This window comes from Euleptes europaea, chromosome 7 (assembly GCF_029931775.1).
Source record: "Euleptes europaea isolate rEulEur1 chromosome 7, rEulEur1.hap1, whole genome shotgun sequence".
Classification (NCBI taxonomy): Eukaryota; Metazoa; Chordata; class Lepidosauria; order Squamata; family Sphaerodactylidae; genus Euleptes; species Euleptes europaea.
The window spans coordinates 100,867,744-100,888,071 of record NC_079318.1 but is presented as its reverse complement, the minus strand read 5'-3'; the positions used below and the strand labels follow the sequence as shown (position 1 = coordinate 100,888,071).

The window sequence follows — 20,328 nt, the reverse complement described above, 5'->3', positions numbered from 1 at the left end:
CCAGATCAAAAAGGGCAGTGTGTGTGGGGAAGAGGATCTCATTGCACAATTGGGTTAAGCAAGAGGCATTTTTGCCTCCTTTTCACAACTGCCGGATCCAAGAAGGTTCTTCCCTCGTGCCGCAGAGCTCCTTCCTCGAAGCTGCTTCTTCTTCGCCCCGGGCTGCTAAAAGGCCTTGCCAGAAAGCTCACCGGTTGAGCAACTGGGCTGGAGAAAGCGGCCCACGAACCACTGTTCCAAGGAAAGTACAGAGAAAAAGCTCCCCCCCCCCCATTCAGACACCCGCCGTGGTTCAGGGGCCAGTAAAGACAAGCACGGCTTCAAAGAAGAATCATAGAGGTGCCAATCCCATTGTAAAGAAACAGCCACAGTTATGTTCATGTTATGGTGGCATCCGTATGGACCAGAGGGTGCACAGAGACCTGACCCTTGGGGTTTTTAAAAATAGCACTCTTGGGGAAGTCCTCTTGGGCTTCAGGTCACTTTGCTGCCGCCTCATAACTGGGAAAGCCTTGACCTCCCCACACACACATACACCCCATGGGAGAGTCCGAGTCATGCCCCCTTTTTTATCTGGGGCAGCCAGAGCAGGAGGCCGAGAGGGAGGGAGGCTCCAGTCGAGGAATCCACCCGAGTCCTGGCCGCTCACTGCAAGGGAAGGTAAGGCCAGTTAAAGCTCGAGCCGGACAAGAGCATGTCCCGAATCAACGTCTCGATGGGGGTCTTCCCCACCAGGCGGACAAAGAAGAGCTGCTCGATCACCGGGGCCGAGACGATGCGCAGGGACGGCAAGCGCAGCAGCAGCCGGCCGAAGCGGCTGGGCTGGTTCGGGTACTGGTTCCGGACGTATTCCTCCAGGGCGCACTGGGATTTCTCCTGCACATTCTCCACGTGGCACAAGTCTGTGAGTCCCACCGCGTCTGCAAGAGAGGAGGGCAGAGTTAGCGTGGCACCCTGGGCAAGAAGTTTTCCAGTGCTGCCTAGGGTTGTCAACTCCAGGTTGGGAAATTCCTGGAGATTTGGGGGTGGAGCTTGGGGAGGGTGGGGTTTGGGGAGGGGAGAAGACGAAGAAGAGTTGGTTTTTATATGCCGACTTTCTCTACCACTTAAGGAAGAATCAAACCGGCTTACAATCACCTTCCCTTCCCCTCCCCACAACAGACACCCTGTGAAGAAGGAGATGCTAAGAGAGCTGTGACTAGCCCAAGGTCACCCAGCTGGCTTCATGTGGAGGAGCAGGGAAACCAACCCGGTTCACCAGATTAGCCTCCGCCGCTCATGTAGAGGAGTGGGGAATTGAACCCGGTTCACCAGATCACAGTCCACCGCTCCAAACCACCGTTCTTAACCACTACTCACCACGCTGGCTCTCAGCACAGTATACAGTAATGCCATACAGCCCACCCTCCAAAGGAGACATTTTCCCCCAGGGGAGCTGATCTCTGTCGTCTAGAGATCAATTGCAATAGCTAGAGATCTCCAGATGCCACCTGGAGGCTGGTAACCCTAGCTCTCTCTGGTCAGTGCTGGGCCCTTTGTGGGTTCGCCAGCAGGGATCGAAAACCCACTGCCGGTGCTGAAACAAAAATCAGCAGAACATTTGGGATTCAGCAACATTTCAGGATCTGAAATTGACTGTATTCTAAACTAGACATTATGGGATGCTGTTTTCATCTTCTCTTTTGGAAATTACAAAAGTAAAGTTAATCATTGAGCTTCGTAATTTATGTATCATTGAAGAGTGAAAACAAAATGCAGACAGCAACAAAGACCCCGTCATCCCTTCCAAGTCGATGTTCTAACTGTGAGTTAGCCTCATCTCATCAATTGGCGCGGAACAGAACGGAACGGAACCCGTGGTGCGGCATCCCTTCTTTCCCTTGTATATCTGACTTTATAACATCTTGAGATCTTTGTAAAGCTGTGAGCCGAAGGAATGCATCTGTCTATCAGTCTTTACCTAACCATTCTCCTGTGTTGGGGAAGAATCCTTTGTTTTCAACCTTTTCCCAAGAGTATGACTTTGCTGCAGTCAAAATGTTCAAAGCCTGTTTTCTTTTTGGAACTGAGGCAACAGAATTAAGTATAGCAAATTCTGGAGAACAACAAATTTCTACATTTAATCCTAGAGATTAGATGAGTTTGGACAATGAAGAAAGCTGGCAGGAAGAAAGTTGATTCCTTTGAAATGTGGTGTTGGAGGAAAGTTTTACGGATATTATAGACCACCAAAAAAACAAATCGGTGGGTTTTAGATCAAATCAAGCCTGAACTGACCCTAGAAGCTAAAATGACTAAACTGAGTCTGTCGTACTTTGGTCACATTATAAGAAGACAAGAGTCACTGGAAAAACAATCATGCTGGGAAAAGTTGAAGGCAGCAGGAAAAGAGCAGGAAAAGAGGAAGACCCAACAAGAGATGGATTGCCTCTATCAAGCCACAGCCCTCAATTTGCAAGACCCAAACAAGGCTGCTAAGGATAGGACGTTTTGGAGGTTATTAATTCACAGGGTTGCCATACAATGGAAGCGACTTGAAGGCACTTAACACACACACACACGATCCCAGAGACAAACCCATCAATATCGGTCTCCAAATGCCCTGCATGCAGCACAAACCCACCCCATGGATAGTAAAGTCTGCTTTATCTTCATTACAGGACAGACATTTTCCATCTGAATTGCTCAAATTCTATCCTGTCTCCACAGTGAGAGATGCCACTGATTTAACATTTTTCAAACATTCTCTCAAAACCCAACAAAGTTAAAAAAAAAAAGAAGTCATCAAGCCTAAAACTTCTTCCATTTTTTTTACATAACTCTTAAATCAACATACATTCTGTCTCCAAAGAAAAGCATAACAATTAGAGAGGGTACCACTTCTATTTCTGACAATCCTAATGAAGACCTTTTTTTTCTAAGAATGCCCCTTTTCCATATGACTAGCCATCAGCTGTTCATTTGTATATACCAAGAGACTGGGATGCCCTTTTGAATCTGTAATCACATTGCTTCAAATGGTAGTACCACATTACTACCCACCTGCTTAAAATAGCGGCCCCCAATCTAGATTCTTCCTATTTTCTGTTCCACTGAAGACCACCCAGTAATGGAAACCAGCTTTCTTACTACTGAAGCCAGTAGGGACATATGGGTGCTCATTTATTACTACCCCACGTTTCCACCAGGCCATTGTGGAAGACTTTTAAAAAACACATCAAAACAAGTCTTGAATAACTCTTAAGGCCCGGCCCTTACCAGCGAGGGAGGCATCAGGTATTACCACTGTGCTCCTAAGCAGAATTATACCCTTCTATACCCTTCGATGACCGCTGACATCCATGGATGCAGAAGGGTGTAACTTGGCTTAGAATGGCTGCTGTATTTCATGCGTAGAGAGAATGAAGGCTCAGTGCTGTATAGATAATGGAAGAGATCCAAACAGCACTACAAGGTAATGTTAACAAAAGATAAATTTATAAGAGTGCAGGTAAGTGCAAGAAGTGAACATATATACAAAAATTAAAGGGAAACACAATCAGAGTTTTTCTATACAATTAGCATAAATAGTCCAGAAAGATATGCAATATAACAAAGGAAATTGTCCATTGGATCCAATAAAAACAATATAACTGTCCATAATAGACTTTCCTGTGCTTCTCAGTAGCTGGACACAAGATGTCAAAAAAAGGACCACAGCGAAGAGGACCACATGCGTAAGCAAGACCAGCCTCCATTCAAAGGGAGCTTTGAATGTGCCCCCCCCCCAGCCACGGCATCCGTGTTTTTTCTGTCGCTTGGCTCCATCATTTTTCATTGCAATTGTAAGATGTTTCGAATGGAGGGGAATGTTGACACTTTATATATTTATGGCTTTGAATCTTTGATGAAAATCAGGATGAGACTCCTGCAAATAAATACTTGGAAGGCTGTCGTATAGAGGAGGGTGCCGAGTTGTTTTCGGTTGCCCCAGAAGGTCGGACCAGAACCAACGGGTTGAAATTAAATCAAAAGAGTTTCCATCTAGACATTAGGAAGAATTTTCTAACAGAGCGGTTCCTCAGTGGAACAGGCTTCCTCGGGAGGTGGTGAGCTCTCCTTTCCTGGAGGTTTTTAAGCAGAGGCAAGATGGCCATCTGTCAGCAATGCTGATTCTGTGACCTCAGGCAGATGATGTCTTCTGGGCATGGAGTAGGGGTCACTGGGGGTGTGGGGGGGAGGTAGTTGTGAATTTCCTGCATTGTGCAGGGGGTTGGACTAGTTGACCCTGGTGGTCCCTTCCAACTCTGTGATTCTATGAAAGTGGACAGATTTAATTATTCTACACCTTTTTTTAACCCTTAAAGCCCAGAAACCCAGGGCATGATCTGGACAGTTGAAAAACAAAAATTAAAAGGCCAGCATTAAATACTAGCTCCAGTGTCGATAAATTAATATTTTTGTTAATAGACTCTGATGGGTTTATTGGTTCTTGTAGGTTATCCGGGCTGTGTAACCGTGGTCTTGGTATTTTCTTTCCTGATGTTTCGCCAGCAGCTGTGGCAGGCATCTGTGTTACTCCTCTGAAGATGCCGGCCACAGCTGCTGGCGAAACATCAGGAAAGAAAATACCAAGACCACGGTCACACAGCCCGGATAACCTACAAGAACCAATGAACTCTGACCGTGAAAGCCTTCGACAATATTCTGCTGGGTTTGTTTCCTCGAAGACCTCCCCGTTTGCCTTGGCAGCAAAGAAAATAATGTCCAACATAGCTGCTAAGAGAGTGGATCCTGTGAGCTGATTTTAAATGGTCGAGAGCCCTCACTGGTTTGCCGGGATTCTGTTGCAATTTTTGGCTAACATTATTTTGCATTTTACTAATTTAGCTAACATAGTTTTGCATTTTACCAGTTTAGAATATTTTCCTTTTTATTATGTATATTTATAATTATTAGAGGTAATTGTTGACATGTTTGTAACGGCCTATGGCTACATACAAATAAAATCCATTCATTCAAAAGGCCAGCACGCTTTCATTTTTTTTCATTTGGGTGCACATTTCAGCTGAGAATTCTTACACTTTTGCACACCCAGCTTAGTTTCCACTCCAGTAAATGATCAAGGCAAGGTTGGCATTTCTCGGCTTGCAAGCTGCATTCGGTCCCTTCCCTCTCAGGGCCCGCAAAGGGCCTCCCATTCAGAGCTCTCGAATGGGTCCTACGGCTATTCAGACCCCAAACGGAGCCCCCCCCCCCTACACACACACACAGACGGGCCCAAGGGGACCCGGCAAGCACATCCATTCAAGGGTGCCGCTTTTCAAGCGCTGCAGGGCTCTTACGCAGACATTGAGCCAGGCCAGGAAGAATAGGCCGCCTGCCGTGGCTCTCAATGGCCCGGACTTGAAAGCACGTCTCCTGAGGGGGTTCCCCCATGGCCCACCAAAAGGTTGACCGGAGGGGGCACTTGAGCGAGGGGGCTTATGCTGTGGGAAGAAAAGGAGAGGCGGGCTGTTTGTTTACCAGGCACACCCCACCTTGGAGCGAGCCCATCTGAGCAGGCAGCTCTGTTAGTCATACCACACCTCAGCAGCCGAGGGCGGGCGATCACTGGACTCTGCCACCGTCCACCTTATCACCTGCTTCCCAATTATTAACTTTTTTCTGAATTATCTGTATTGAAAAGTGGGACCACTTTTTTTTTTTTTTAATCATTATTGTTGTTACTCTGTCCAAGGCAAGAGACGTTCAGAGGTGGTTTACCTCTGCGTAGCAACCCTGGACTTCCTTGGTGGCTCAGTGGCAGAGCCTCTGCTTGGCATGCAGAAGGTCCCAGGTTCAATCCCCGGCATCTCCAGTTAAAGGGACTGGGCAAGTAGGTGATGTGAGACCCCTGCCTGAGACCCTGGAGAGCCGCTGCCGGTCAGATTAGACAATACTGACTTTGATGGACCAAGGGTCTGATTCAGTATAAGGCAGCTTTCAGGTGTGTTCATGTGTACCAGCCAGGACTGACCCTGCTTAGCTTCCAAGATCTGATGAGATCGGGCTAGCTGGGCCATCCAGGTCAAGGCAAGAGACATTCAGGGGGGTCTGCCATTGCCTGCTTCTGCATAGCAACCCTGGACTTCCTTGGTGGTCTCCCATCCAAATACCAACCAAGGCCGGCCCTGCTTAGCTTCTGTGATCTTACAGGATGGGGCTAGCTGGCCCATCCAGGTCAGGGCCAGCAGTGCTTTGCAAGGTGACATAAGCAAAACAGACAGCCCCTGCCCCAAGGGGAAACCCAGGAACAGGGGCTAACAAATGCATTTCCATTCAGGGTGGGGTGAGGGCTCAGGGGGGTGATCAACCCTCCCAGAAAAGGAGGATTGGAGGATGAAGCATCTGTTCTGGGAGACGGAGCGGTGTCTCAGAGGGGCAGAATCCGTTCAAAGGAGCCAGAGGGGCCTGGACAGCTCAAAGAGCCAGAACCCCCGGCCCTAATGCTACTTGTGAATGTGCGTTCGATCCTGGCTGAATCCTGGCTGGAACAGGGAAGAAAGGAGGCGTTTTCGCCCATAGAGTTGGGCCAAACAGGCCACCTAGTCCAGGAACAGCACTCTCGAAATGGTGTGGGCAGAGGGGCTTATGTGCCGGGAAGAGCTGCAGGTGACTCTTCTCCCCTCCACACCTGCTTTGCTTCTGCTTAGGGAGCCGGCACTAGCCACAGAAAGGGGGCGGGCAGTGCCCAGGAAAAACCCAGGGAGATGCATTAGCAAGAAGCTTGGCCTGGGGAGGGGAGGCCATGGCCAACAGCAGACGTCAGTGCTGGGGCCTTCCCCCCCCACCAGAGGGCTGCTAGGGATGCTCCACTGTAGGCCTCTTAGATGGAGAGGGTCTCACCTGGCTTTTGCCAGCAATTCTGGATTGTGCCGGCAGAGGGAGCAAGAGCTAGCTCCTCACTCCCCCCTGCCACAATCATAGACTCAGAGTTGGAAGGGGCCACCAGGGTCATCTAGCCCAACCCCACAATGCAGCAAATTCACAACTACCTCCCCCCACCCCCAGTGACCCCTACTCCATGCCCAGAAGATGGCCAAGGTGCCCTCCCTCTCATCATCTGCCTAAGGTCACAGAATCAGCATTGCTGACAGATGGCCATCTAACCTCTTCTTAAAAACCTCCAGGGAAGGAGAGCTCACCACCTCCCGAGGAAGCCTGTTCCACTGAGGAACCGCTCCAACCGTTAGAAAATTCTTCCTAATGTCTAGACGGAAACTCTTTTGATTTAATTTCCACCCGTTGGTTCTGTTCTGACCTTCTGGGGCAACAGAAAACAACTCGGCACCATCCTCTATATGACAGCCCTTCAAGTACTTGAAGGAGGGACCTGCATTGCCATGCTGGAGCAGAAGCAGTCTGGTCTGGTGGATGAGAATCAAGGGAGCCGTTTCCCAAGAGAGAACTGCCTGGATCAGCAACTCGTGAAAAAAAAAGAATCCAGAATCTTACAAAAGAATCTTCTCACCAATCTCCCCACCCCAAGGACAGATTTACACTGTAATTACAGTGGGAACAAGCAGATTCCAACAGAGACCAATACGATCTTTTGCAGAGGGCTTCCAAAACCCATATGCGTGACTATACTCGTAGGACTTCTCTGCATAAAGGGCTGAACTTAATCAGACTAGATGCCAGGAAACATCAGCCCTACATTCCAGGGAGCCTTCAGCCCCAATTCAAAAGCAAAATGAAATGAAATGAACGTAAAATGAAAGCCATGAATGTAAGTCCTCTGCCCAGCCTGTGGTTCCTGTTGATTGAATTGACTTACTCTGCCTTGAGTCCCAGTGAGAAAGGCGGGCTATAAATAACACAAATAAATAAACGTGGCGGCCCCGTGCCCTCCCTCCACAGACTCTGGAAATGTGCAGCTCCCTCAATTCCAAAATGACTACGTTTTTCCAGCTTCCCTGTCCCTGGCAGGAGGTTTAGACTGACCCTGCAAGCCTCCCACCCTAAGCCAAGGACTTCTTTTCTTTTCAGGAAGAGCACCAATGTCATGGTGTAGTGGTTAGACTGTCAGATGAGGATCTGGGAATCCCAGGTTCAAATCCCCGCTCTGCCACGGAAACTCAGTAGGTGGTCTTGGGCCAGTCACACGTTCTCAGCCTAACCTGCCTCATGATTTTTTTGCCACCTCTGGGCCTGGAGTAGGGGTCTCTGGGGGTGGGGGAGGAGGTAGTTGAGAATCTCCTGCATTATGCAAGTGGGTGGATTGGATGACCATGTAGGTCCCTACCAACTCTATGATTCCATAGGGTTATTGTGAGGATAAAATGGAGGAAAGAAGAACGATGTAAGATAATTCACTGGGGAGAAAAGTGATATATAAAGGAAGTCAATAAAAATAGGATGAACACATGAAGCTGCCTTCTACTGAATCAGACCCTCGGTCCATCAGAATCGGTATTGTCTACTCAGATTGGCAGCGGTTCTCCAGGGTCTCAGGCAGAGGAGGTCTTTTATATCACCTGCTTGACTGGTCTCTTTAACTGGAGATGCCGGGGATTGAACTTGGGACCTTCTGCATGCCAAGTAGATACTCTACCACTGAGCCACGGTCCCCTCCCTAAAATAAGGAAAGCCTTCCAGCAGGATTGAAATTGGGACAGCATTTATTAAATCGCTTGTTCTCCTTTTAGACAAATTCATGTTAATTTCATAGAATCACAGAGTTGGATGAGAAGAGTTGGTTTCTATATGCTGACTTCCTCTACCTCTTAAGGGAGACTCAAACCAGCTTACAATCACTTTCCCTTCCCCTCCCCACAACAGACACCCTGTGAGGTAGGTTGGGCTGAGAGAGCTCTAAGAGAGCTGTGACTAGCCCAAGGTCACCCAGCTGGCTTTGTGTGGGGAAACAAATCCAGTTCACCAGATTAGCCTCCGCTGCTCATGTGGAGGAGTGGGGAATCAAACCCGGTTCTCCAGATCAGACTCCACTGCTCCAAACCACCGCTCTTAACCACTACACCACGCTGGCTCTCTACACCACTCCACCAGGGTCATCTAGTCCAACACCCTGCGTAATGCAGGAAATTCACAACTACCTCCCCCCACGCCCCCAGTGACCCATACTCTACGCCCAGAATATGGCCAAATTTTATAATGAATTGTATTTTAATTGGTTGTAAACTGCCCTGGTGACACCCAATAAATAAAAATTTTCCCAGCCTGCTGTTATGAAACACACCATGGCGCTGAATGGCAGAGGCCCCGAGGAGAATCCTGACCGCCTCTTACCTGTCCCCGGAATAGCACCATCCCAAGTTTGCCTTTGGAAAGGCCACTGGGTAGGGAACAGCTTTTTGAAATGTCCCCAGTGGGTAATGACCTGGCCCCAGAGCCCTTCAGCCGGCTCTAGCAGAACTCTAGAAGGTGGTGGACGGGGACTCCAACGGCCAGCAATGTGGGCTCGAGACAGCAGCGCTTAGCTACCTGCCCACCCCATGGCGGGTTCTCCAGAGCTCAGATGCAGCTGAGCATGTGAATCACAGCTATTTGTTTGTCAACACAGCTAGATCCACTAGGAGATTATGCACCATGCAAGCCAGTGTGGCGTAGTGGTTAAGAGCGGCGGACTCCAACCTGGAGAATGGGGTTTGATTCCCCCCTCCTCCACATGAAGCCTGCTGGGTGACCTTGGGCTAGTCACAGCTCTCTTAGAGCTCTCTCAGCCCCACCTACCTCACAGAGTGTCTGTTGTGGGGAGGGGAAGGGAAGATGATGGTAAGCCGCTTTAAAGCTCCTTACTGTCGATAAAAGCGGGGTATAAAAACCTACTCTTCATCATCTTGTTAACTGGTCAACAGGAAGTGAATTTTTGGTGTGAGGCTCGAGGTGCGGACTGAAGCTGAAATTCAGGACCTGTGGAAAGTTCTCCACAAAGGGAGAGACCAGGGGTCACACGCACGTGCAGCCTGAAGCGATCTGAGCAAGCCATTGCGGCCAAGGAAATTGCAATCTGGATTTTGTGTGTGTGTGTGTGTATGTGTAGGAAACAAAATGCTGAACTAGCATAAATTAACAAAATAATAGTTTATTTGTTGTGTGCACCAATTCATAGAAAGGTTAAAAACCAAAGCCTCATAGTGGTATTAAAACCACTATATATATATATATATATATATATATATATATATATATATATATATATATATATATATATATACACATACACACACACACACACACACACACAATACAGTTCGGTAACATACATAAAACCAGGCGCGTTTCGGCCCTAAAGTCTTCTTCAGCGGCCTCAGAAAAATTTATACACACGTACAAGAATAAACATACAGTTATTTTGCAAGTTAGAGCAGGTTGCATGTAAAACCGGGAGGTACAAAACAAAAAGCACACTTCCCGAACTTAATTAACTTTGGTATTGCTTTCAGTACGGTTGTGGCACGTATACAACAGATGGATGGGGGCTTCCTTAACGAGTTCAGGCCTGATATAAAAAAAATCTTTTGGAGCCCTTACCATTATAATAATATCAACTGAGCACTATCTATTTGATTTTAAATGATTGGCCAATTGACTAAGCTAATTTATAACATCCTCTTATTCGCTTTTTGTTTTATACCTCCAGGTTTTACACGCAACCTGCTCTGGCTTGAAAAATAACTGTATATTTATCCTTGTAGATGTGTATAAATTTTCTGAGACCACGGAGGAAGGCCTTTGGGCTGAAATACATCTGGTCACAGTGGTTTTATGTGTGTTATCAAACTGTACTGTACATATATCATGGTTTTAATACCTCTATGAGGCTTTGGTTTTTCACCTCTTTTATGAATTTGTGCACACAGTAAAGAAACTATTATTTTGTTAATTTAGGCTAGTTCAACCTTTTTGGTTCCTAACCTGTTTTTCGGGTTGGGTTGGGTTCCCTTCTTCCTTGTATATGTGTGTGTGTGTGTGTGTGTGTGTGTGTGTGTGTGTGTGTGTGTGTGTAGGGTTGCTAGGTCCCTCTTTGCCACGGCAGGAGGTGGCACATTTCCATTACGCTCCCTATGCCCCCTTCACCTCTTTCCCAACTTGTTCATTGCCCAATCAGCAGATGCTTTGGTTGGGCCATTGTTTTTTAAACCCTTGTTGTTGGAAATAGGGTGTGCATTTGGCTAAAGCCAAACCGAAAAAATTAAAAAAATACTTTTCAGTATTGGGGGGGAGACTGGTAAAAAAAATGGCAGCAAATTTAAAGGAGCCAAAAAAGCAGATCCCGAATAATGCTGATTTTTTTCCCATTATTCGGGGCTGCTTTTGCCCCATTGACAATTTCTCCCCTTAGTCCCCCCCCTTACTTACTGCTGCTTGAGTCTGAGGCATCGAGTATTTTTCAGGTTTGGGTTTAATAAACCCCCAAATTTTCAATTATTCGAAAAAACCAAATCCTTATATTCGCCTTTCTCGAAAATGTCTGGGTTTATTAAACCCGAAAAATACCAGTAAAAAATGGTGCAAATCCAGCAAATCAGGGATCACATATCCAATGAAGTGACAACTTAACACCACTATGAAAGTCAGATTTGGTTGAATGACAAGGTCACAAAGCCAGTGCAGAGCAAGATTTCCTGCTTCACATCACTCTCGATCCAAACGGGTACGAGGCAGGAGGGACCACAGCTCAGTGGCAGAGCATCTGCTTGCCATGCCTAACGTCCCAGGTTCAAACCCCAGCATCTCCAGTTAGAAGCCTGGACAACGAGCGATGTGAAACGCCCCGCCTGAGACCCTGGAGAGCCGCTGCCAGTCAGAGTAGGCAGTGCTGACCTCAACGGGACCAATGGCCTGATTAAGTAGAAGGCAGCTTCATGTGTTCAAGGATGGAGCTCTGCCCCCAGCAGAATGGGGGGGGGCACTGGGAAGAGGAGCACTGCCTACCACACTGTAAACAATTTTGCCCCTTTTCTAACTACCCCCCAAAGAAAAGTGGAGGGGGGGTCCTCAGAAGAAAAAAGACATGCAAAACACCCCTTTCCCTGTTCTGGTGTAGCTCCTTCCTTACAACAAAAAAGAAACGACAAAGTCAGGACTTCTGTTTTGTTGTCATATGACAGGGATGTTGAACTCATTTGTTCTGAGGGCCGGATATGATATAAATGTCACTTGTTTGGGCTGAGCCATGCCTCGCTAGCCCAGATCGAGAGTGGGAGAGGGTGGGCTGCCTCGGCTGGCTCACGGGCCAGATAAGAGCTCTCAAGGGGCCGGATCCGGCCTGCAGGCCATATGTTTGACACCCCTGCCATAGACTTTAATGGAGAAGGGGGCTTTTTTGCGACCGGGATTTGCCAGCTATCATTTAAAGGTGCATTGTTTCGGTTTGGCTTTGCCTAATGCACACCCCTAATAGTTATAACTGAAGGTCTTTCCATGAAGTCTGATTGATATTATTCGGGCAGTCTTTGCATTCTAGCCCCCGACTGCTTGTTCCCTGCAGTTGGGGATCCGTTGTGGGGCTGATAGCGAAGAGTGATTTTTGCATGCGGCTGTGTCACTGCGCACAATCAGTTAGTGCTTCTGTTTGCCTCGTGGATTGCCTCGTGGAGGGTGTTCTCCTTCTGGAGGCAAGCGAGACTTGTGCCATGCGCGGAGGAAAAACTGAAGCCGAGGTTCACCCAGGCCCTGCTGGCCACTTGCCTCTGGGCAAAATTCTTGACCACTGGGACTTGCCTTTCATTCCCAGTAGAGAAGCCTTCTGTCTTCTCATAAGAACATAAGAAAGGCCCTGCTGGATCAGACCCAGGCCCACCAAGTCCAGCAGTCTATCCACACAGTGGCCAGCCAGGTGCCTCCAGGAAGCCCACAAACAAGACGACTGCAGCAGCACTCATCCTGCCTATGCTCCACAGCACCTAACATAATGACCTGCTCCTCTGATTCTGGAGATAATAGGTGTGCATCGTGACTAGTATTCATTTTGACTAGTAGCCATGAATAGCCCTCTCCTCCACGAACATGTCCACGCCCCTCTTAAAGCCTTCCAAGTTGGCAGCCATCACCACATCCTGGGGCAGGGAGTTCCACAATTGAACTATTTGTTGTATGAAGAAATAGTTCCTTTTATCTGTTTTGAATCTCTCACCCTCCAGCTTCAGCAGACGACCCAGCGTTCTGGTATTACGCGAGAGGGAGGAAAGCTTCTCCCTGTCCACTCTCCACACCATGCATAATTTTATAGCCCTCTATCATGTCTCCCCTTAGCCGCCGCCTTTCCAGGATAAGCAGCCCTAAGCGCTTTAACTGCTCCTCCTAGGGCCGTTGCTCCAGCCCGACGCAGACTTACTCACCAGGGGTGAAAAGCACCAGGGCTTTGAGGCAGGCGTATTCTGCCGCGTCGACATGCAGCACCTTCAGTTTCTCCACCTGCTCTTGGAAGACCCGTATGTGGTCCATGAAAGCCACCACTCTCTCAGCAGACATGGGTGAGGCGTGGAGGCCAGCAGCAGCCAGAAGGGGGGCCACGTGGAGGGGCATGGCGCACTGGGCCGCGTTGAGGACAAAGAGCTCGCTCCATGTCATGCGCAGCAAGCAGACCTGGTCGGTCAGCTGGAAGTCGGGGAAGAAGGGGACGTTCTTGGCCCATTCGATGGCGCTGAAGAGCAGGCGGGCTGCCATCTCGCAGATGTTCTCGATGCCCATGATGTTGCCCGCCTGGAGGCACTGGGCCCCGTAGCGCGAGGTCGGGTAGGGCTCTGCCCGCAGCAGCAGCGAGATGAAGCCCGTCAGGTAGGAGGGGCAGCCGTAGGGGTCTCCGTTAGTCAAGGGGTACTGGCCAGGGCCGGACTGAGCATGCGCCATGCGGCCCCGCTGGACGGCTGGAAACAGAGAGACAGCAGAATCAGCTGCAAACACCAATTCATGAAAGCTCATCCCCTGCCAGAAATTTTGTTAGTCTTGAAGGTGCTACTGGACTCTTGCTCTTTTCTACTGCAAAACACAGACTAACCTGGCTACCCATCATGATCCAACACCAACAAGATTCCTACTAAGGCAAAACGGGACGAGAGAGGAAAGATCTGTGGCCAGGACCTCCTGCGGGCTGGTAAAAGCCCTTCCACCCAGACCTTAGAATCATAGACTCATAGAGTTGGAAGGGATCACCAGGGTCATCTAGTCTAACTCCCTGCACAATGCAGGAAATTCACAACTACCCCCCACACCCACAGAGACCCCTACTCCATGCCCAGAAGATGGCCAAGATGCTCTCCCTCTCATGAACTAACAGAATCAGCATTGCTGACAGATGGCCATCTAGCCTCTGCTTAAAAACCTCCAGGGAAGAAGAGCTCACCACCTCCCGAGGAAGCCTGTTCCACTGAGGAACTGCTCTAACTGTCAGAAAATTCTTCCTAATGTCCAGACGGAAACTCTTTTGATTTAATTTCCACCCGTTCTGGTCCGAACTTCTGGGGCAACAGAAAACAACTTGGCACCCTCCTCTATATGACAGCCCTTCCATGAAGACCGTTTCAAAGGCAATCTTCAGGGAGTGTCTGCAGTAGAACAGCTAGATTTGAAACAGCTGGATACCCCAGGAATCTTGATGGTCTCTAAGATGCTGCTGGACTCCAATCTAGCTGTTCAGCCCAGTCCTTTTCCACTGTGTCTCCTGCTCCGTGGGATGCCAGTCCTGCCTGGTTGACAGGGGGTTTGAAGGGAAGGCATCCTTTGTGTGTGTGTAAGTGCCTTCAAGTCGCAGCCAACTTATGGCGACCTCTTTTGGGGGGTTTTCATGGCAAGAGAGTAACAGAGGTGGTTTGCCAGTGCCTTCCTCTGCACAGCAACCCTGGCCTTCCTTGGTGGTCTGCCATCCAATACTAACCAGGGCTGACCCTGCTTAGCTTCTGAGATCTGACGAGATCAGGCTAGCCTGTGCCATCCAGGTCAGGGAAGAGCATCCTTTAAGCGGGGGAGATATTTGGGGTTTCTTTCAGTGTTACTCCTCTGAAGATGCCTGCCACAGCTGCTGGCGAAACGTCAGGAAAGAAAATACCAAGACCACGGTTACACAGCCCGGATAACCTACAAGAACCAATTTCCTGTTTTATTTTTGCCCTGACCTGGATGGCCTGGGCCAGCCCGATCTCATCAAATCTCAGAAGATAAGCAGGGTCAGCCCTGGCTAGTATTTTGATGGGAGACTTCCAAGGAATACCGGGGTCATAACACTTAGGCGGGCAGCAGCAAACCACCTCTGAAGATCTCTTGCCTTGAAAACCCTATGGGGTCATGTTAAGTCAGCTGCAGCTTGACGGCACTTTACTCACACACATTTTATTTTTGGCTTTAACAGAAAAAGTTTTTAAGAATTATCGCAACAAGAAAGGCAAGAGAAGGAAGGAAGGAAGGAAGGAAGGAAGGAAGGAAGGAAGGAAGGAAGGAAGGAAGGAAGGAAGGAAGGAAGGAAGGAAGGAAGGAAGGAAGGAAGGAAGGAAGGAAGGAAGGAAGGACTCCCAGGCAGTGGTGCAGGCTGCTGTGGGGAGGGGGGATAAAAGCCTGGGCTCCCACACCCCCTGCCATGATGTAAATAGTCCCTGTAATGCTGCCCTTGACCCTAGATGGGGGAACAGGTGGGCTCAAGTGCCTGAGTGTTCCCCCACCTGCAAGGTGACCCTCAGCTTCGAGCGAGGGCTACTTAAATTGCAGAAGAGCCAATGAGGGCCCCCTTGCCTTCCCTCCCAGTGACTCCTAGCCCCACTTCAAAGCAGCTGCTAATTGGCTGTTGGAAAACCAGGGGACGCTGGGGGGCTGCTGCACAAGTCGTCCCCCCCCCGTGGACTGGAAACATAGCCAAGGGTCTTATGGATACCGTGCACCCAGAGATACCTTCGTGTTGATGGCTGTTCATTCTAGGTTGGTGGACGTAACTCTGGAATCTGTTTTCTTTCTGTACCCCCTTCTATTTTTAGAATGCAAAAGCCATGTGTGAGCAGATCAAAAACATGGATCTATAGCTGTCTATCTAGCACAGTTTAACTCTAGCACTGACAAGGATAGCCTAGGCTAGCCCGATGTCATCAGAGCTCAGAAGCTAAGCCGTGGTTAGCACTTGGAGGGGAGAACCACCACAGAAGTCCAGGGTAGATCAGCAGAGGCAGGTAACGGCAAACCGCCTCTGAACATCTCTTGCCCTAGCCTGGATCGCTCAGGCTAGCCTGATCTTGTCAGATTTTGGAAGCTAAGCAGGGTTGGCCCTGGTTAGGACTTGGATGGGAGACCTCCAAAGGATTCCAGAGTTGTTACACAGAGGCAGCCAGTAGCAAACCACCTCTGTCTCTTGCCTCGAAAATCCTGTGGCCTGGCTGACAGTCCGCTGTAACTTGACAGCAAAAAATAAAAAATATATATTTTTTAATACTGCCTATCCTCTATGGAGAAGAGGGCACCTTGGAATACAATGCAGGGAACTCACAACTACCTCCCCCACACACCCCCAGTGACCCATACTCCATGACCAAAAGATGGCCAAGGTGCCCTCCCTCTCATCATCTGCTTAAAGTCATAGAATCAGCATTGCTGACAGATGGCCATCTAGCCTCTGCTTAGAAACCTCCAGGGAAGGAAAGCCCACCACCTCCTGAGGAAGTCTGTTCCACTGAGGAATTGCTCTAACTGTTAGAAAATTCTTCCTAATGTCTAGACGGAAACTCTTTTGATTTAATTTCAACCCGTTGGTTCTGGTCCGACCTTGGGGGCAACAGAAAACAGCTTGGCACCATCCTCTCTATGGGGGTTACCGGTGCACTTTGTATTCCCAGCGACGTATTGAGTTTTAAAATATTATAAAAAACATCGCTTTAAAAGGGTTTTTAGATACCACGGCTTATAAATGGTTGGAAGACGTCTTCACAGCTAAAGGGGCCAAACAAAGTGCGAACAGTATTTTTTATACTTTTTCAAACTCTTAATACATCGATGGGAATACAAGTGCGGTAACCCCTTAGACAGCCCTTCAAGTGCTTGAAGATGGTTATCTATCCCCTCTCAGCCTTCTCCTCTCCAGGCTAAACATACTCAGCTCCTTCAACTTTTCCTCTTCACCTGGTGCTTGGTCTCAAGAGCATTTGACAAGTTTATAAAACACATTAACAGCCTGCAAAGCCAGCAAGACTGAGAATGGTGCAAAGGCATAGGCGCTTGGGGCCATGATCCCTCTTTCCAACTGCCTCCTCCGGAGGAAAAAATTATCTGGACATCGCCCACCCCCAGAGCTCTGGAAAGAAGGCACCGCAGCCTGGGTGCAAAGAATATATATATATATATATTCTTTGGCCACTCTGTCCTCTCTGGCCAAACAGGTCTTGCAGGGTTTTTAAGCAGCAGCAAAGCCTGCTGAACCCACAAGAAGAAAATGGTGAGCGACCGGCGCCCTGCCTGGGCAGCAAGACCCCTCTCGTCCCTGCCTGCAAGGCTCTTAAAAAAAAGAGATGTCAGTCCCCAATGATGAGATCAGGCACCTGATGCGAAGGAAGAGGCAGCGGGAGGACGGGGAACCACATCATTCCAAAACACCGTGGCAAATCTAAAGTCTCAGGAGGAGATGGACAAACGAGAGGAAGAGGAGTGCAAAAGGGGAGAGAGTGACAGAGCAGGGCCCAGAAGAGAGCAGGGAGGGAAAGGCCCAGGCAGCAAACAGGGAAACAGGCTGGGGTGGGAGGAATTTGCCAAAGACGCGAGTGAAAAAGAAGAGACCGACGTTTTACGATCAGAGATAATAGAGAAAAAGGACACCGCTCAAAGAAGAGAGGGAAGGAACGAATGGGACGAGAAAGAAACAGAAACAAATTGGCCAGAAAGACCCCTACAAAAGGCAGACCCCAACAGACCCCAGAAAGTGAAAGTGGGGCTGAAGGGGAAGGCCATGAAAATGGGGGGGGGGATTTGAAAAGAAGAAGAGAAGAAGAAGAGTTGGTTTTTATATGCCGACTTTCTCTCCCACTTAAGGGAGACTCAAACCGGCTTACAATCACCTTCCCTTCCCCTCCCCACAACAGACACCCTGTGAGGTAGGTGGGGCGGAGAGAGCTGTGACTAGCCCAAGGTAACCCAACTGGCTTCATGTGTAGGAGTCGGGAAACAAATCCAGTTCACCAGATTAGCGTCCGCTGCTCATGTGGAGGAGTGGGGAATCAAACCCGGTTCTCCAGATCAGACTCGACCACTACACCACACTGGCTCTCAAAGCAAAGAAGCAAAGGTGGAAAACTGGAAAAGGTGGAGGAAAAGGAAGAAGCGAACTGGAGGGGGGAGAGAGAGAGGGGTGTGTGAAATGAGGAGCCTGCTTCACATGGGGGGGTGTTATCCTGAGTCTTACATGAGTTTCAGAGGCAAGACTCTGCACCTCCTAAGCGTGAAAGAGAGAAATGTCCAAGGAGAGGGCAGAAACTGGGCAAGGAAGATGCACAAGATCAGAAAGAGGGAAAGAGTATAAAGAAACATCAGGGGAAATAGGGAAAATGATGAAAGGCGGCATGTGGCCTACCCCACGAGGCTCTTGTTAGGACAAGGAATGATCGGGAAGACCTCCTTGATAGAAGAGAGAAAAAGGACGAAGAAGAAAGAGAGTGCCTCAGAGAAAGGAGGGAGGGAGAGAAAGAAAGAGAGAAAGAGGGAAGGAAGGAAGGAAGGAAGGAAGGAAGGAAGGAAGGGGCAGAGAGATGGGAGCGCAGCAGGAGGAAGCTGGCACGGGGGGGGCAGGGGCTTCCAGGCTGGCCCCCCTTCCTCGTGGAAACCCACCTTCGCGGCGCATGCCGACCTTGAGGCACTTGGTGAGGCGGCAGTGCTGGCACTGGTTGCGGTGGTGCTGGTCGATGGGGCACTGCCGGCTGGCGCGGCAGGTGTAGCTCAGGTTGCGGCGCACGGAGCGCTTGAAGAAGCTCTTGCAGCCCTCGCAGGTGAACTGCCCGTAGTGCTTCCCACTGGCCTTGTCCCCGCACACCAGGCAGTCCATGGCCGCTGGGGCCTTGCTCTCACCACTGCCGGCCAGGGTAACCCCCGGCTCCAGGGCGCCTGGGGCAGAAGGCGGGGGAGGCAGTGGGAGCCCCCCGGGAGCCCCCGGCAGCTCCTCCTGCCAGGGGGTCGCCACCAGCGCCATCGTGGCCGAGGGAGGGGGGAAAGGAAGCACTTTGCCAGACCGCCCGGACAGAGAGGAGCAGAGGGTGGCAAGGGGGATGCTGGCGGAGAGAGGGAAGGGACGGGGGGAGCGGCAGTGGCAGAGGAGGCCCAGATTTAAGGGAGGTGACGAAGAAGGAGGAGGGTGGGGCCAGAGAATGTCAAGGCAGGAAAGGCTGGCGGCAGGAGAAGAGGGGTGCGAAGCAAGGGGGAGAGGGAGCCCAGGGCAGGAGGGAAAGCTGGGGGAAGGGGGAGGCAGAAAGGGGGACCGCCAAGGGGGAGGGAAGGGAGGAGAGGAGGCCGCTGCACCTGGAGACCAGCAGCCCAGGAAGGGAGGAGAAGCCCCAGAAAGGAAAAGAGAAGTGGAGAACAGCGAGGGGAAGGGGGGTGACAAAAGGGGTCAAAGGAGAGAAAAGGCAGCAAAAAAGCAAGGGAACCGTGAGATGGGGCATTCCTTCCTTGGGCAAAAGAGGAGTGTCTGGGCGGGGGGAGAGAGACTTGGCAAGTTCTCCCCCCCAGTCGGAGCAGACAATCGACACAAGGCCTTCCTTCCAGTCTCCCAAACCACTGAGAGAGCCCAAATTCTTCTAGCAAAAAAAGAAAAAAGAAAAAGAAAATGATGGTAATAAATCAGAGCAAGGCTAAAAAACAGCAAGTCATTCCTGGCATTTTTCTCCGTGGGAAAATCCCTCTTCCCTTCCTGTCTCTTCCTCTTTGCTTAAAAACAGCTCAATTTGCAGAAAAATCCGGCAGGGAAGTCCCGTTGCGAGGAGAAAGAGGGGGTCTAGCCAGCTGCCAGAGCGGAGGAAGACTTCTGCCCGGGGCGCGGAGCGTGGCCATCCCCCTTCCCCTTGCTGGGTCTTCAGGGAGTCGGGGGAGAGGCAACCTTTGCTTGCAGGAAAACTTCAGCCGGGGACCTGCAACTTCCAGAAGGCCTTCCGATCCTGACAAGACCTGGAGGGTGGAGGGGAACCGGCGGCTGGAAAAAGACACAAAGATACTGTGAGAAAAGAGGGGCGAATTCAGAAGCGGCTCAGAAAATGCCCCCCCAAAAAAAAACCAGTGTCTACCCAGCATCCCTAATCTACAACATCTCCCATTCCCAGAGACGGTGAAGGAGAGACTTGCGCTCTTCAAGACTTCTTCAAGAAATCTTCAAGATTTCCCCTGCCGGTTTCT

The 20,328-nt window shown here is 49.7% G+C and overlaps 1 protein-coding gene across 2 annotated transcripts; it reads right to left on the bottom strand.

Moving 5' to 3' along the window:
* Positions 1-645: 645 nt before the first annotated feature.
* On the bottom strand, positions 646-19,132 carry LOC130480394 (nuclear receptor subfamily 2 group F member 5-like). 2 transcript variants are annotated; one of them, XM_056852899.1, is made up of 3 exons: positions 18,775-19,132; positions 13,326-13,853; positions 646-920 (listed from the first exon to the last, which is right to left on the bottom strand). In XM_056852899.1, exons 1-3 carry the CDS (start codon positions 19,130-19,132, stop codon positions 646-648), a joined length of 1,161 nt encoding a protein of 386 aa, XP_056708877.1. The 2 variants fall into 2 exon arrangements, with proteins under 2 accessions (XP_056708877.1, XP_056708878.1); XM_056852900.1 differs by having other exon boundaries at positions 18,794-18,988.
* Positions 19,133-20,328: the final 1,196 nt, after the last annotated feature.

Bases quoted from the DNA above. Each gene is read 5' to 3' on its own strand.
- LOC130480394 (XM_056852899.1), bottom strand. From the start codon at position 19,132: ATGGCGCTGGTGGCGACCCCCTGGCAGGAGGAGCTGCCGGGGGCTCCC. The intron at 13,854-18,774 runs GTGGGTTTCCAC...CTCTGTTTCCAG, and splicing joins GGTCGGCATGCGCCGCGAAG to CCGTCCAGCGGGGCCGCATG. The intron at 921-13,325 runs GTGAGTAAGTCT...CCTCTCTTGCAG, and splicing joins CCTGGTGCTTTTCACCCCTG to ACGCGGTGGGACTCACAGAC.